Genomic DNA, 16,698 nt, shown 5'->3' with positions numbered 1-16,698 from the left:
CTCGGAAACTTTGAGTATAAGGTAGCCCAAAAAAGGCTGGAATTGTAGATGTTATTAGTGGCTTTCATACGAACCAATGCAATTGCGAATCGGTTAAGTCGTTTCCGAGAAAAACGAAAAGTACATATTCCATCCACACAAGTCACTCCAAGAATGACCCAACATAAAATTATTCTATATCTCGGAAACTGTAAGTATTAGGTACCCAAAAAAAGGCTGGAATTGTAGATATTATTATTGGCTTTCAAACGAACCAATCCAGTTGCGAATCGGTTTAGTCGTTTCCGAGAAAAACGAAAATTATATGTTCCATCCGCACAAATCACTCCGAGAATGACCCAACATTAAATTATTCTATATCTCGGAAACTGTGAGTATTAGGTAGCCAAAATAAGGCTGGAATTGTAGATATTATTAGTGGATTTCAAACGAAACTATTGAGTTGCGAATCGGTTAAGTCGTTTCCGAGAAAAAAGAAAATTACATATTCCATCTGTACAAGTCACTCTGAGAATGACCTTACATAAAATTATTCTAAATCTCGGAAACTTTGATTGTTAGGTAGCCAAAATAAGGCTGGCATTGTAGACATAATTTGTGGATTCCATACGAATTAATCTAATTGCAAGTCGGTTAAGACGTTTCCGAGAAAAACGAAAAGTACATATTCCATCCACACAAGTCACTCCGAGAATGACCCAACATTAAATTATTCTATATCTCTGAAACTGTGAATATTAGGTAGCCAAAATAAGGCTGGAATTGTAGATATTATTATTGGCTTTTAAACGAATCAATCCAGTTGCGAATGGGTTTAGTCGTTTCCGAGAAAAAAATTACATTTTCCTTCCGTAGCCAAAATAAGGCTGGAATTGTAGATATTATTATTGGCTTTCAAACGAATCTATTCAGTTGCGAATCGGTTAAGTCGTTTCCGAGAAATAAGAAAATTAAATATTCCATCCGCACAAGTCACTCGGAGAATGACCCAACATTAATTTATCCTATATCTCGGAAACTTTGAGTATAAGGTAGCCCAAAAAAGGCTGGAATTGTAGATGTTATTAGTGGCTTTCATACGAACCAATGCAATTGCGAATCGGTTAAGTCGTTTCCGAGAAAAACGAAAAGTACATATTCCATCCACACAAGTCACTCCAAGAATGACCCAACATAAAATTATTCTATATCTCGGAAACTGTAAGTATTAGGTACCCAAAAAAAGGCTGGAATTGTAGATATTATTATTGGCTTTCAAACGAACCAATCCAGTTGCGAATCGGTTTAGTCGTTTCCGAGAAAAACGAAAATTATATGTTCCATCCGCACAAATCACTCCGAGAATGACCCAACATTAAATTATTCTATATCTCGGAAACTGTGAGTATTAGGTAGCCAAAATAAGGCTGGAATTGTAGATATTATTAGTGGATTTCAAACGAATCAATCCGATTGTGAATCGGTTAAGTCGTTTCAAGAAAAAAGAAAATTACATGTTCCATCCGTACAAGTTACTCCGAGAATGACCCAACATTAAATCATTCTATATCTCGGAAACTGTGAGTATTAGGTAGCCAAAATAAGGCTGGAATTGTAGATATTATTATTGGCTTTCAAACGAATCAATCCAGTTGCGAATCGGTTTCCGAGAAAAAAGAAAATTACATATTCCATCCGCACAAGTCACTCCGAGAATGACCCAACATAAAATTATTCTATATCTCGGAAACTGTGAGTATAAGGTAGCCAAAATAAGGATGGAATTGTACATATAATTATTGGGATTCAAACGAATCAATCCAGTTGCGAATCGGTTAAGTCGTTTCAGAGAAAAACGAAAATTACATGTTCCATCCGCACAAGTCACTCCGAGAATGACCCAACATAAAATTATTCTATATCTCGGAAACTGTGAGTTTAAGGTAGCCAAAATAAGGCTGGAATTGTAGATATTATTATTGGCTTTCAAACGAAACTATTGAGTTGCGAATCGGTTAAGTCGTTTCCGAGAAAAAAGAAAATTACATATTCCATCTGTACAAGTCACTCTGAGAATGACCTTACATAAAATTATTCTAAATCTCGGAAACTTTGATTGTTAGGTAGCCAAAATAAGGCTGGCATTGTAGACATAATTTGTGGATTTCATGCGAACCAATCCAATTGCACGTCGGTTAAGACGTTTCCGAGAAAAACGAAAAGTACATATTCCATCCACACAAGTCACTCCGAGAATGACCCAACATTAAATTATTCTATATCTCGGAAACTGTGAATATTAGGTACCCAAAATAAGGCTGGAATTGTAGATATTATTATTGGCTTTTAAACGAATCAATCCAGTTGCGAATGGGTTTAGTCGTTTTCGAGAAAAAAATTACATTTTCCTTCCGTAGCCAAAATAAGGCTGGAATTGTAGATATTATTATTGGCTTTCAAACGAATCTATTCAGTTGCGAATCGGTTAAGTCGTTTCCGAGAAATAAGAAAATTAAATATTCCATCCGCACAAGTCACTCGGAGAATGACCCAACATTAAATTATCCTATATCTCGGAAACTTTGAGTATAAGGTAGCCCAAAAAAGGCTGGAATTGTAGATGTTATTAGTGGCTTTCATACGAACCAATGCAATTGCGAATCGGTTAAGTCGTTTCCGAGAAAAACAAAAAGTACATATTCCATCCACACAAGTCACTCCAAGAATGACCCAACATAAAATTATTCTATATCTCGGAAACTGTAAGTATTAAGTACCCAAAATAAGGCTGGAATTGTAGATATTATTATTGGCTTTCAAACGAACCAATCCAGTTGCGAATCGGTTTAGTCGTTTCCGAGAAAAACGAAAATTATATGTTCCATCCGCACAAATCACTCCGAGAATGACCCAACATTAAATTATTCTATATCTCGGAAACTGTGAGTATTAGGTAGCCAAAATAAGGCTGGAATTGTAGATATTATTAGTGGATTTCAAACGAATCAATCCGATTGTGAATCGGTTAAGTCGTTTCAAGAAAAAAGCAAATTACATGTTCCATCCGTACAAGTTACTCCGAGAATGACCCAACATAAAATCATTCTATATCTCGGAAACTGTGAGTATTATGTAGCCAAAAAAAGGCTGGAATTGTAGATATTATTATTGGCTTTCAAACGAATCAATCCAGTTGCGAATCGGTTTCCGAGAAAAAAGAAAATTACATATTCCATCCGCACAAGTCACTCCGAGAATGACCCAACATAAAATTATTCTATATCTCGGAAACTTTGAGTATAAGGTAGCCAAAATAAGGATGGAATTGTACATATAATTATTGGGATTCAAACGAATCAATCCAGTTGCGAATCGGTTAAGTCGTTTCAGAGAAAAACGAAAATTACATGTTCCATCCGCACAAGTCACTCCGAGAATGACCCAACATAAAATTATTCTATATCTCGGAAACTGCGAGTTTAAGGTAGCCAAAATAAGGCTGGAATTATAGATATTATTATTGGCTTTCAAACGAAACTATTGAGTTGCGAATCGGTTAAGTCGTTTCCGAGAAAAAAGAAAATTACATATTCCATCCGCCCAAGACACTTCCGGAATGATACAACATACAATTATTCTATAAATCGAAAACTGTGAGAGTTAGGTAGATAAAATAAGGCTGGAATGGTTCATATTATTATTGGCTTTCAAACGAATCAATTCGATTGTGAATCAGTTAAGTCGTTTCCGAGAAACACGAAAATTACATGTTCCATCTGCAAAAGTCACTCTGAGAATGACCTTACATAAAATTATTCTAAATCTCGGAAACTTTGATTGTTAGGTAGCCAAAATAATGCTGGCATTGTAGACGTAATTTGTGGATTTCATACGAAATAATCTAATTGCAAGTCGGTTAAGACGTTTCCGAGAAAAACGAAAAGTACATATTCCATCCACACAAGTCACTCCGAGAATGACCCAACATTAAATTATTCTATATCTCGGAAACTGTGAATATTAGGTGGCTGGTTAAGTAGTTTCCGAGAAAAAAGAAAATTACATATTCCATCCGCCCAAGACACTTCCGGAATGATACAACATACAATTATTCTATAAATCGGAAACTGTGAGAGTTAGGTAGGCAAAATAGGGCTGTAATGGTTCATGCTATTATTGGCTTTCAAACGAATCAATCCGATTGTGAATCGGTTAAGTCGTTTCCGAGAAAAAAGAAAATTACATGTTGCATCCGCACAAGTCACTCCGAGAATGACCCAACATAAAATTATTTTATATCTCGGAAAATTTGAGTATTAGGTAGCCAAAACTAAGGCTGGAATTGTAGATATTATTAGTGGATTTAATACGAACCAATCCATTTGTGAAGCGCCTAAGTCTTTTCCGAGAATAACGAAAATTTTATATTACATACACACATGATATTTCCAGAATGACCCAACATAAAATTATTCAATATCTCAGAAACTGTGAGCGTTAGGTAGGCAACGGAATGCTTGAATTGTAGAAATGATTATTGGCTTTGAAACGAATCAATTAGATTGTGAATCGGTTAAGTCGTTTCTGAGAAACACGAAAATTACATATTCCATCTGCACAAGTCACTCCGAGAATGACCTAACATAAAATTATTCTATATCGCGGAAACTGTGAGCATTAGGTAGCCAAAATAAGGCTGGAATTGTAGATATTATTATTGGCTTTCAAACGAATCAATCCAGTTGCGAAGACACTTCCGGAATGATACAACATACAATTATTCTATAAATCGGAAACTGGGAGAGTTAGTTAGGAAAAATAAGGCTGGAATTGTTCATATTGTTATTGGCTTTCAAACGAATCAATCCGATTGTGAATCAGTTAAGTCGTTTCCGAGAAACACGAAAATTACATATTCCATCTGCACAAGTCACTCCTAGAATGACCTAACATAAAATTATTCTATTTCTCGGAAACTTTGAGTGTTAGGTAGCCAAAATAAGACTGGAATGGTAGACATAATTTGTGGATTTCATGCGAACCAATCCAATTGCACGTCGGTTAAGTCGTTTCCGAGAAAAACGAAAAGTACGTATTCCATCCACTCAAGTCACTCCGAGAATGACCCAACATTAAATTATTCTATATCTCGGAAACTGTGAGTATTAGGTAGCCAAAATAAGGCTGGAATTGTAGATATTATTATTGGCTTTCAAACGAATCAATCCGATTACGAATCGGTTAATTCGTTTCGGAGAAAAACGAAAATTAAATATTCCATCCGCACAAGTCACTCCGAGAATGACCCAACATTAAATTATTCTATATCTCGGAAACTGTGAGTATAAGGTAGCCAAAATAAGGCTGGAATTGTAGATATTATTAGTGGCTTTCATACGAATCCAATCCAATTGCGAATCGGTTAAGTCGTTTCCGTGAAAAAAGAAAATTACATATTCCATCCGCCCAAGACACTTCCGGAATGATACAACATACAATTATTCTATAAATCGGAAACTGTGAGAATTAGGTAGGCAAAATAAAGCTGGAATTGTTCATATTGTTATTGGCTTTCAAACGAATCAATCCGATTGTGAATCAGTTAAGTCGTTTCCGAGAAAAAAGAAAATTACATATTCCATCTGCACAAGTCACTCCGAGAATAACCTTACATAAAATTATTCTATATCTCGGAAGCTTTGAGTGTTAGGTAGCCAAAAAAGGCTGGAATTGTAGACATAATTTGTGGATTTCATACGAACCAATCCAATTGCAAGTCGGTTAAGTCGTTTCCGAGAAAAACGAAAAGTACATATTCCATCCGCACAAGTCACTCCGAGAATGACCCAACATAAAATTATTCTATATCTCGGAAAATTTGAGTATTAGGTAGCCAAAACTAAGGCTGGAATTGTAGATATTATTAGTGGATTTCATACGAACCAATCCATTTGTGAAGCGCCTAAGTCGTTTCCGAGAAAAACGAAAATTATATATTACATACACACAAGTCATTTCCAGAATGACCCAACATAAAATTATTCAATATCTCAGAAAGTGTGAGCGTTAGGTAGGCAAAGAAATGCTTGAATTGTAGATACCACTATTGGCATTGCAACGAATCAATCCGATTGCGAATCGGTTAATTCGTTTCGGAGAAAAACAAAAATTAAATATTTCATCCGCACAAGTCACTCCGAGAATGACCCAACATTAAATTATTCTATATCTCGGAAACTGTGAGTATAAGGTAGCTAAAATAAGGCTGTAATTGTAGATATTATTAGTGGCTTTCATACGAACCAATCTAATTGCGAATCGGTTAAGTCGTTTCCGAGAAAAAAGAAAACCACCTTTTCCATCCGCACAAGTCACTCCGAAAATTACCCAACATAAAATTATTCTATATCTCGGAAACTGTGAGTAGTAGGTAGCCCAAATAAGGCTGGAATTGTCGATATTATTAGTGGCTTTCATACGAACCAATCCAATTGCGAATCGGTTAAGTCGTTTCCGATAAAAAAGAAAATTACATGTTCCATCCGCACAAGTCACTCCCAGAATGACCCAACGTAAAATTATTCTATACATCGGAAACTGTGAGTATTCGGTAGCCAAAATAAGGCTGGAATTGTAGATATTATTATTGGCTTTCAAACGAATCAATCCGATTGCATATCGGTTAAGTCGTTTCCGAGAAACACGAAAATTACATATTCCATCCGCACTAGTCACTTCCAGAATGACCGAACGTAAAAATATTCTCTATTTCGGAAACTGTAAGTGTTAGGTTGACAAAACAAGTATGGACTTGTAGATATTATTATTGGTTTTCAAACGAATCAATCCGATTGCAAATCGGTTAAGTCGTTTCCGAGAAACACGAAAATTACATATTCCATCCGCACAAGTCACTCCGAGAATGACCCAACATACAATCTATATCTCGGAAACTGTGAGTGCTAGGTAGACAAAAGAGGGATGAAATTGTACATATTATTATTGGCTTTCAAACGAATCAATCCATTTGTGAATCGATCAAGTCGTTTGCGAGAAAAACGAAAATTACATATTCCATCCATACAAGTCACTCCGAGAAAGACCCAAGATAAAATTATTCTATATCTCGGAAACTGTAAGTGTAAGGTAGCCAAAATAATCCTGGAATTGTAGACATAATTAGTGAATTTCGTACGAACCATTCCATTTGTGAATCGCTCATGGCGTTTCCGAAAAAACCAAAATTACATATTCCATCCACACAAGTCACTCCGAGAAAGACCCAAGATAAAATTATTCTATATCTCAAAAAGTGTGAGTGTTAGGTAGGCAAAATTATTCTGGAATTGTAGATATCATTATTGGCTTTGAAACGAATCAATCCGATTGCGAATCGGTTAAGCCGTTTCCGAGAAAAACGAAAATTACATATTCTGTCGGCACAAGTCACTCCGAGAATGACCCAACATAGAATTATTCTATATTTCAGAAACTGTGAGGCTGAAATTGCAGATATTATTATTGGCTTTTATAAGAATCAATCTATTTGCGGATCGGTTAAGTCATTTCCGAGAAAAATTAAAATGCCATATTCCATCCGCACAAGTAACTCCGAGATCGACCCAACATAAAATAATTCTATATTTCGGAAACTGAGAATATTAGTTAGGCAAAATAATGCTGGAATTGTAGATATTATTGGCTTTTAAACGAATCAATCCAATCAATTAAGTAGCCAAAATAATACTGGAATTGTAGAAATAATTAGTGGATTTCATACGAAACAACATACAAATTACATATACCATCCACAAAAGAAATTTCCAGAATGGCCCAACATAAAATTATTCTATATCTCGGAAACTGTGAATGTTAGTTAGGCAAAGGAATGCTGGAATTATGGATATTATTAGTGGATTTCATACGAACCAATCCATTGGCGAATCTGTTGAGTCGTTTCCGAGAAAAACGAAAATTACATTTTCCATCCGTACAAGTCACTGCGAGAACGACCCAACATAAAATAATTCTATATTTCGGAAACTGAGAATATTAGTTAGGCAAAATAGTGCTGGAATTGTAGATATTATTGGCTTCCAAACGAATCAATCCAATCAATTAGGTAGCCAAAATAAGGCTGGAATTGTAGAAACAATTAATGGATTTCATACAAACCAAACTATTTGTGAACCGCTTGAGTCGTTTCCGATAAAAACGAAAATTACATGTTCCATCCACAAAAGACATTTCCAGAATGGCCCAACATAAAATTATTCTATATCTCGGAAACTGTGAATGTTATTTAGGCAAAGGAATGCTGGAATTATGGATATTATTAGTGGATTTCATACGAACCAATCCATTGGCGAATCGGTTTAGTCGTTTCCGAGAAAAATGAAAATTACATTTTCCATCCGCACAAGTCACTCCGAGAACGACCCAACATAAAATAATTCTACATTTCGGAAACTCAGAATCGATTCCGAGAAAAATTAAAATTACATCTTCCATCCGCACAAGACACTTCGAGAATGACCTAATATAAAATTATTTTATATCTCGGAAACTGTGAGTGTTAGGTAGGCAAAATAAGGCTGGAATTGTTAATTTTATTAGATTTCAAACGAATCCATCCGATTGGGAATCGTTTAAGAGAGAGAAACACGAAATTTATATTTTCCATCCGCACAAGACACTTCGAGAATGACTTAACATAAAATATATATATATATATATATAGATATATATATATAGATATATATATATAGATATATATATATATATATATCTATAAAACGAATCGATCCATTTGCGAATCGGATACGTCGCTTTTGAAAAAACGAAAATTACATATGGAATCCGCACAAGTCACTTAGAGAATGACCCAACATATAATTATTTTATACGTTGGGAATTATGAGAGTTAGGGAGTTAAAATCAAGCTAGATATTTTTAGTGCCTTTCATACGAAACAATCCATTTGCGAATCGGTTTAGTCGTTTCCGAGAAAAACGAAAAATACACACTCAATCCGCAGAAGTCACTTCGAGAATGAACCCACAAACAATTATTCTATATCTCGGAAACTGTGAGCGTTAGTTAGGCAAAATAAGGCTGGAATACCGACCAATCCATTTGCGAATCGCTTAAGTCATTTCCGAAAAAACGAAAATGATATATTCCAATCCGCCCAAGTCACTTCGAGAATGACCCAACATATAATTATTTTATACGTCGGGAACTGCGAGTGTTAGGTAGTTAAAACAAGGCAGGAAATGTCAACATATAATTAATTTATACCTCGGGAACTGTGCGTGTTAGCTAGGCAAAATAAGGCTGGAAATGTAGATATTTTCATTGGCTTTCATACGAAACAATCCGATTGCGAATCGGTTCAGTCGATTTCGAGAAAAATGAAAATTACATATTCCATCCGCACAAGACACTTCGAGAATGACCTAACATATTGTAAAATTACTTTATATCTCGGAAACCATGAGTGATAGCTAGGCAAAATAAGGCTGGAATTGTAAATATTATTAGCTTTCAAATGAATCCATCCGATTGGGAATCGTTTAAGAGAAAGAAACACGAAATTTAAATTTTCTGTCCGCACAAGACACTTTGAGAATGACTTAACATAAAATTATCCTATATCTATAAAACTGTGAGCTATAAGCTTGAAAAATGCTGCAGTTTTAAACATATTTTTATAGGCTTTCGAACGAATCGGTTACGTCGCTTCCGAAAAAACGAAAATTACATATTCCATCCGCACAAGTCACTTCGAGAATGACCCAATATATTATTATTTTATACGTCGGGAACTGCTAGTGTTAGGAAATTAAAATAAAGCTGGAATTCTAGATACTTTTAGTGCCTTTCATTCGAAACAATCCATTTGCGAATCGGTTTAGTCGTTTCCAAAAAAAAAAAAGAAAATTACATATTCCATCCGCACAAGACATTTCCAGAAAGACCCAACATAAAAGTATTTTATATCTCGGAAACGTGTTGGTAGGTAAATAAGGCTGGAATTGTAGATATTATAAATGACTTGCATACGAATAAATACATTTGCGAATCGGTTAAATCTTTTTCAAGAAAAACGAAAAATACACATTGAATCCGCAGAAGTCACTTCGAGAATGAAACCACAAAAAATTATTCTATATCTCTCAAAATAAGGCTGGAATAGTAGATATTATTAGTGGCTTTCACACCAACCAATCCATTTTCGAATTGCTTAAGTCATTTGCGAAAAAAACGAAAATGATATATTCCATCCGCACAAGTCACTCCGAGAATGACCCATCATTAAATTATTCTATATCTCGGAAACTGTGAGTGTAAGGCAGGCAAGATAAGGCTGGAATTGTAGTTATTATTATTGGATTTTAAACGAATCAATCCATTTGCCAATCGGTTCAGTCATTTCCGAGAAAAACGAAAATTTCTTCCTCCATCCGCACAAGATATTTCGAAAATCGCCTAACATATAATTATCCCATATCACGGAAACTGTGAGTGGTAGGTATGAAAGTAGGTCTGTTTTGTAGAAATTTTTTGTTGTCTTTCAAATGAATAAGCCCGCATGCGAATCAGTCGTTTTCTCAAAACCGAAAATTCCATATTCCATCCGTACAAAACACTTCAATAATGACCCAACATACTATATCTCAAAAACGATGAGTCGAAGATATGAAATATAGGGCTGTTTGGTAGATATTTTTATTGGATTTCACACAAATCACTCCGTTTGCGAATTGGTAAAGTCGTTTTCGATTCCATCCGTACAATACATTTCAAGAATGACCCAATATATAATTATCTAATGTCTCGGGAACTGTGAGCGGTAGATATGAAAAATTGGGCTGTTTTGTAGATACTTTTATTAGCTTTCAAACAAATCAATTCATTTGCGAACCGGTTAGGTCGTTTTTGAGAGAAACGAATATTACATATTCCATCCGCACAAGACACTTCCAGAATGACCCAATATATAATAATTCTGTATCTCGGAAACTGTAAGTGGTAGGTATGAAAAATAGGGCTGTTTTGTAGGTATTTTATTTTGGCCTTCATACGAATCAATCCATTTGCGGATCTGTTAAATCATTTCCGAGAAAAACGAAAATTACTTCTTCCATCTGCACAAGACACTTCAAGAATAATTATGCTAAATCTGGGAAACAGTGAGTGGTAAGTATGAAAAATAGGGCTGGTTTTGTAGAATTTTTATTGCCTTCCAAACGAACCAATTCGTTTGCTGATCGGTTAAGACGTTTCGAGTAATACGAAAATTACTTATTCCACCGTCTAATACTATGCCAGAATGACTCAACATGTAATTATTTTATATTTCGGAAACTGTAAGTGGTAGGTATGAAAAATAGGGCTGTTTTGTAGATATTTTAATTGGATTTCAAATGAATCCATCCGTTTGCGAATCGAATAAGTCGTTTAACCCGTTTGCGAATCGGTTAAGTCGTTTCCGGTAAAAAACGAAAATTATATCTTCCATCCGCACAAGAAACTTCAAGAATGGCTCAACATAACGAATATAGCCAACATTAGGAAGGGATAACAACTGATTAAAAGTTTTCTGATTTTCACGGCGGGATTTGAATCCATGAGTTAGTCGTCATAGGCGGATATGTTTTCACCTCTGCGGCACGGTGGCCTATAACAAACGCAACCCAAGGTTATGAAATCTCCAAGGCAGATTTAAAATGGTGGACTCACGCGGACTGTTTACAGCCGTCCAGATTTGATGGTATTAGGATGTCAGATTTGTGTTTGCATCCTCTTTGTTGTTATCTTCTTTCTCGCATATTATCTCCTCACGTACTCACACTTTCTGCACACGTACTCACACATGCATACACTTTTCTTTGTTTGTGGTGGCAAAATTTCGATCGGCTTGATGGCAAGATGGATACTGTTTACAGCCGTCCAGATTTGATGGTATTAGGATGTCAGATTTGTGTTTGCATTCTCTTTGTTGTTATCTTCTTTCTCGCATATTATCTCCTCACGTACTCACACTTTCTTCACACGTACACACACATGCATACACTTTTCTTTGTTTGTGGTGGCAAAATTTCGATCGGCTTGATGGCAAGATGGAGATTTCACCATATTGTTTTTATGTTGTTCTACAAATGAGGCAACCTTTAAACTAATGCATGATGATGACACAGCTGTGAACTTTCTAAAATTTTAGAAAGATATTCTATTTGATCCGATATTCAACACATAAGCAACAAAACAGTGTTATAATGATGAAAATACAAATATAAAATACATTTGAAGAAGATAGGTTGTAAAACAATATTTATTTCTAAAACCACTTTCACATTTCAATATACGGCATTTGCCACTCAAGGTGGTTTCATTTGGGGTATAATTTTGTTGTTGTGCTAACGACACTACCTCTTAATTGTACCATGATGTTCACCCATGCAATTAATATGACAGCTTTGATTGACGTGCCATGTAAATTGCCCATTAACCCGAAACGTTTCGTCTATGTATACGATTTGTTAGCACAAAAAGTTGATTAAACGGTTAGTCGTAAGTCACGAAGTTGAAGCAGTTTGGCAAATTATATACATTAAAACATGCTAAAATGTGCCATACAATTTTTTTGCAACGTAAGAGGTATGTGTATAAAAAAGGAAAAAAGTTTACTTCCTATATTATAAGGGTAATTCTTCACATTTTAGGAATGAAACATTTTGCTCCACCAATTATCTATAATGGTATGGCGTTTTTCTTATGTTATAAGAAATGTTATGTAAAATAAAAATGTTACAGATTTTGAACAAGTCGAACGACCTAAGCTCCGCGTTATGGAGAGGATGCCTCAATATCCACCAAATCTTCGCCCCCCAAAGATGCAGAAAAAGTTAAAATTTATGCGTGGACCAGAATTGATACATAATAAGCTACTACATAAACAGTATGGTATTATTGCAACAGGTGGGGGACGCTTACGCTGGGGCCATTTCGAGATGCTACGTCTTACTATTGGACGTAAAATGGATGTGAGCAAAATGTTCGCTATTTGGAGAGTACCCGCTCCCTGGCAACCTGTTACAAAAAAGGGGCAAGGCCAGCGAATGGGGGGTGGAAAAGGTGCTATTGATCACTATGTTACCCCTGTTAAAGCAGGAAGGGTGATTTTAGAAATTTCTGGTAAATGCGAATTCAACGAAGTGAAACCTTTCTTGCAACAGGTATGCAATATTTTGCCTTTTGATGCGGAGGTGATATCGGAGGAAATAATCCAAGACCGATTATTAGAGCAAAAATGTTTAAACCAAGAAAACCAAAATCCGTTTACGACAAAATACGCAATACAAAATAATTTAAATGGTTGTCATAGGTGGATATCTCCAGTAGATCATAAATGGTTCGGAAAGAATTAGCATAGTAAAAAAGGAAACTCGAGAAATAAATTATATGGACACACTTCCAGTTGGAGCTACGGTTCAAGGATTTTCTTTCCAATTTCTTTCTTCTGACTCAATAAAACAGGTTAATAGTTCATTTGTGTTGTAGAAATTGATATAAAGTTAAGTTTAATGAATATGAGAGAAAAAAGAAAACAAGTGTATATTCGGCCGGCGAATTTTATATACCCTTCACCTTCGCAAGGATAATGGATAAGAATTGCTACGATATTGCAGCTATATCAGGTCATAGATCGAATCAGAATCGGGCGATATCTGGTTTGGATAATGGAGACCAAAGCAGAAGTTATTGGAAGATTTGGAAGACTATTATAGACAAAGATCCTAATATAGGAACATCAGGAAGTGCAGGGACGGTAGACTCAATACAGCCTAACGAACAGGGAACCGATGATGGAACCATTACCGACATTCTCAAGATTCGGAAGACCAGGATAGGCAAATAGCCTAATACTGAAACATCAGGCAGTGCACTGTCAGGAAAGTAGACGCAGCTTAAAGGACAGGGAGCCGACGATGAGACCATCATCCATTCCCAAGAAGTCAATTACATGGAGGACAATTGATTGAGGTCATCCAAATAAACCTAATTGAGGTCATCAAGGCCCAGGAACTCTGCCACAAAGATGGGGTGCGTCCACAGGGATCTGGGTTTGAGTCGAGTGGGTCCGACCGGCAGTTAAACATGTGACGTGTATCGTGCGGTCCCTGGTTACAATCGGGACATACATCTTGCACGTCGGCATCAATCCTTGCTCTGTAGGAGTTGAGGCGGCTGCATCGGTCGGAACGTAATTGAGCCAGAACTACTCTGGTTTGCCGGGGGAGGTCGATTTCTTCAGGTGCAATGAGAGGCGGTCGTTCTCCAAGGACTACATTCAATCGGTAGCCAATTACCGCATCTGCTACCGTGTCTGCATGAATGTTGTTTAGACCTGCTTGATCTAGAGGTTCTCTCTTGTAGCGCTGAACGCTCTAGATCATGTAGATCTACTTTAAGGCTTCTGGGCGGTGGATATCTATCCACAAGATGATAATTTGGATGGTCTCTCCGATTACAGCCCAAAAGGCATTGCTTAGACAGCATGTAGTTATGTCTTCGCACTGGTAGGATCTTTGTCTCCTGATGAATGGGTCCACATTCGAGCTGAGGAGACAGCCCCTCCCAGTTCGGAGGGCGGCATTCTGACAAATCTGAATATTATTCCACTGCGTATCACAAAGTTGACGAGACCACACTGGCGCTGCATAACTTACCCCAGACCGGCCAATTGCTTTGTACGTGGTCAACAAGGTTTCTTTGTCTACACCCCAAGTGCTGCCAGCAAGTGACTTGCGGACCTTGTTTCTACTTTTGACTTTATCGCAAATTGCTGTGGCATGTGGGGAGAATGTGTAAGAGCTGTCAAATGTGACGCCATGTATTTTGGGGCACTTGATGGTCGGAATCATTTTTCCATCGACCATCACAGTCAGCTCAGTATTCACCTCAGACTTCTTGCAGCAAATAATGAGGCAAGTTCATTGATATAGACGTTTAACCTATCGCAGATGTCATCAATGGGTGGGGGGCCTGATGCCATGATCGTACAATCGTCCGCATATGATACGATCTCTATGCCGTCTGGAGGGGGTGGAATGGAGAATAGGTAGAGGTTAAACAGTGCCGGAGATATCACACCATCTTGGGGAACTCCCTGTTTCACTCTACGGTGCTTCGACTTCTTATCTCTAAATTCCACAAATGGCTGGCGACCACACAGATAATTCCGACCCATCGTTTCAGGCCTGGCTGGAAGGACGTGTTGGCGATGTCCTCAAATAATTTGGTATGGCTAACCGTGTCGAATGCCTTCGATAGGTCCAGTGCCACGAGGACCGTCCAATTTCCCGGCGCAAGCAGGGCTGATTGAAGCCACGGTAAATGTGTGCGGTGATGGCATGTAAAGCTGCTGTTGTGCTATGCAGTCTTCGAAATCCATGTTGATGCTCGGCGAATGGAAATTCTCCTACGAGGCCCGGGAGGAGTAATGCCTCAAGCGTTTTTGCTACTGATGAGAGAAGGGATATCGGTCTGTACGACTCCCCCAAACTCTGGTCTTTTCCAGGCTTTAGTAGCGAGATCACTGCCCATTTTGCCCATTTGCCCATTACAGGTCGAGGACAGTGGTAAGGTACTCAACTCCAAGTGAATCCAGATTCAATGTAGAGATTCCGTCGGGGCCTAACGCCTTAGATGATTTGGCGGCACGGATGACATTCGTAACTTCGCCCACGGTAAATTGTGATGGCTGTTAATCGACTCGGAGACCACGAATACGGCGAATGGCTCTCCACCTTGTTCTGTCTTTCTCGGGATGCACAATAAATTGATGGTGGCGCATCTTTTCGGATCAGTCACGATTATTTCGCCAAAAGTGACTGAGGTCCTGTCATCCCGTCTACCGGGGTTCGAGAGTGACTTAACAGTAGACCACAGTTTGCCTATACCGGTGCCTATGTTACATTGCTCCAAGTGTTCCAGCCACAAAATAAGCTTATGTTCGTTGACCACCCTGTTTATTTCCAGATTAAGCTCGCTGATTCTGGGGTTAGCGGGGTCCATACCGAGAATTCCATCACGCTCGTCTGCGAGTACCACTGCTTGCGCCGGGAAATTGGGCCGCACTTGGGTTATTCGACCGGCTGGAATAAAGCGAGCGGCTGCTGCATTAATGATGTCTCGGAATATCCTCGCGGCCACTAGCACATGAGAGGGGGTGGCAGTTCACTGAAGCGGCGATTGGTATACTCTCTGAAGCCAGCCCAAACGGCCTTTTTATGATTGATAAACGTCCGGTGCTCAGAGGTTATGAAGTCGGGTGGTCGGTCGATGGTGAAAATTATGGGTAGGTAGTCTGACCCCAAAGAGATGACGGCTTGCCAGCATACGTAACTCAGGAGATCATGGGATGTAATGCAGATGTCTGGCGGGCTGATGCACCTCCTCGTAATCCTAGTGGGGGCATCCTCATTCACCGTGCAAAACGTGGAGCCTTCAATCTGCTCTGCCAAAGCTATGCCACGCTGGTCGTTATCTAGGGGAGAATGCCATGACGTGTGATGCGCATTAAAGTCCCCTAGAACCAGACGATTATGGTCAGATAGCAACTTACTTATGTCGGAGTTGTAAGCCTGGCCCTTAATCGAGACACAGCTACCAACCGGCGGTATGTACGCGTTATAGCTCTATCTCGGCAGT

The 16,698-nt window shown here is 37.9% G+C and overlaps 1 protein-coding gene across 1 annotated transcript; it reads left to right on the top strand.

The window, feature by feature from the left end:
• The first annotated feature begins 12,506 nt into the window (after window positions 1–12,506).
• Window positions 12,507–13,494, top strand: LOC106086564 (large ribosomal subunit protein uL16m). The gene is made up of 3 exons (XM_013251293.2): window positions 12,507–12,642; window positions 12,708–12,743; window positions 12,799–13,494. Exons 1-3 carry the CDS (start codon window positions 12,603–12,605, stop codon window positions 13,410–13,412), a joined length of 690 nt encoding a protein of 229 aa, XP_013106747.1. The 5' UTR covers window positions 12,507–12,602; the 3' UTR covers window positions 13,413–13,494.
• Window positions 13,495–16,698: the final 3,204 nt, after the last annotated feature.

This window comes from Stomoxys calcitrans, chromosome 4 (genome assembly GCF_963082655.1).
Source record: "Stomoxys calcitrans chromosome 4, idStoCalc2.1, whole genome shotgun sequence".
NCBI lineage: Eukaryota > Metazoa > Arthropoda > Insecta > Diptera > Muscidae > Stomoxys > Stomoxys calcitrans.
This window is presented reverse-complemented; position numbering and strand designations above follow the sequence as displayed.

Excerpts from the sequence above, each read along its gene's own strand:
- LOC106086564 (XM_013251293.2), top strand. The coding sequence starts at position 12,603 with ATGCTAAAATGTGCCATACAATTTTTTTGCAACGTAAGAG. Across the intron at positions 12,643-12,707 it reads ATTTTTTTGCAACGTAAGAG|GAATGAAACATTTTGCTCCA; the intron begins GTATGTGTATAA and ends TTCACATTTTAG. Across the intron at positions 12,744-12,798 it reads TCCACCAATTATCTATAATG|ATTTTGAACAAGTCGAACGA; the intron begins GTATGGCGTTTT and ends AAAATGTTACAG.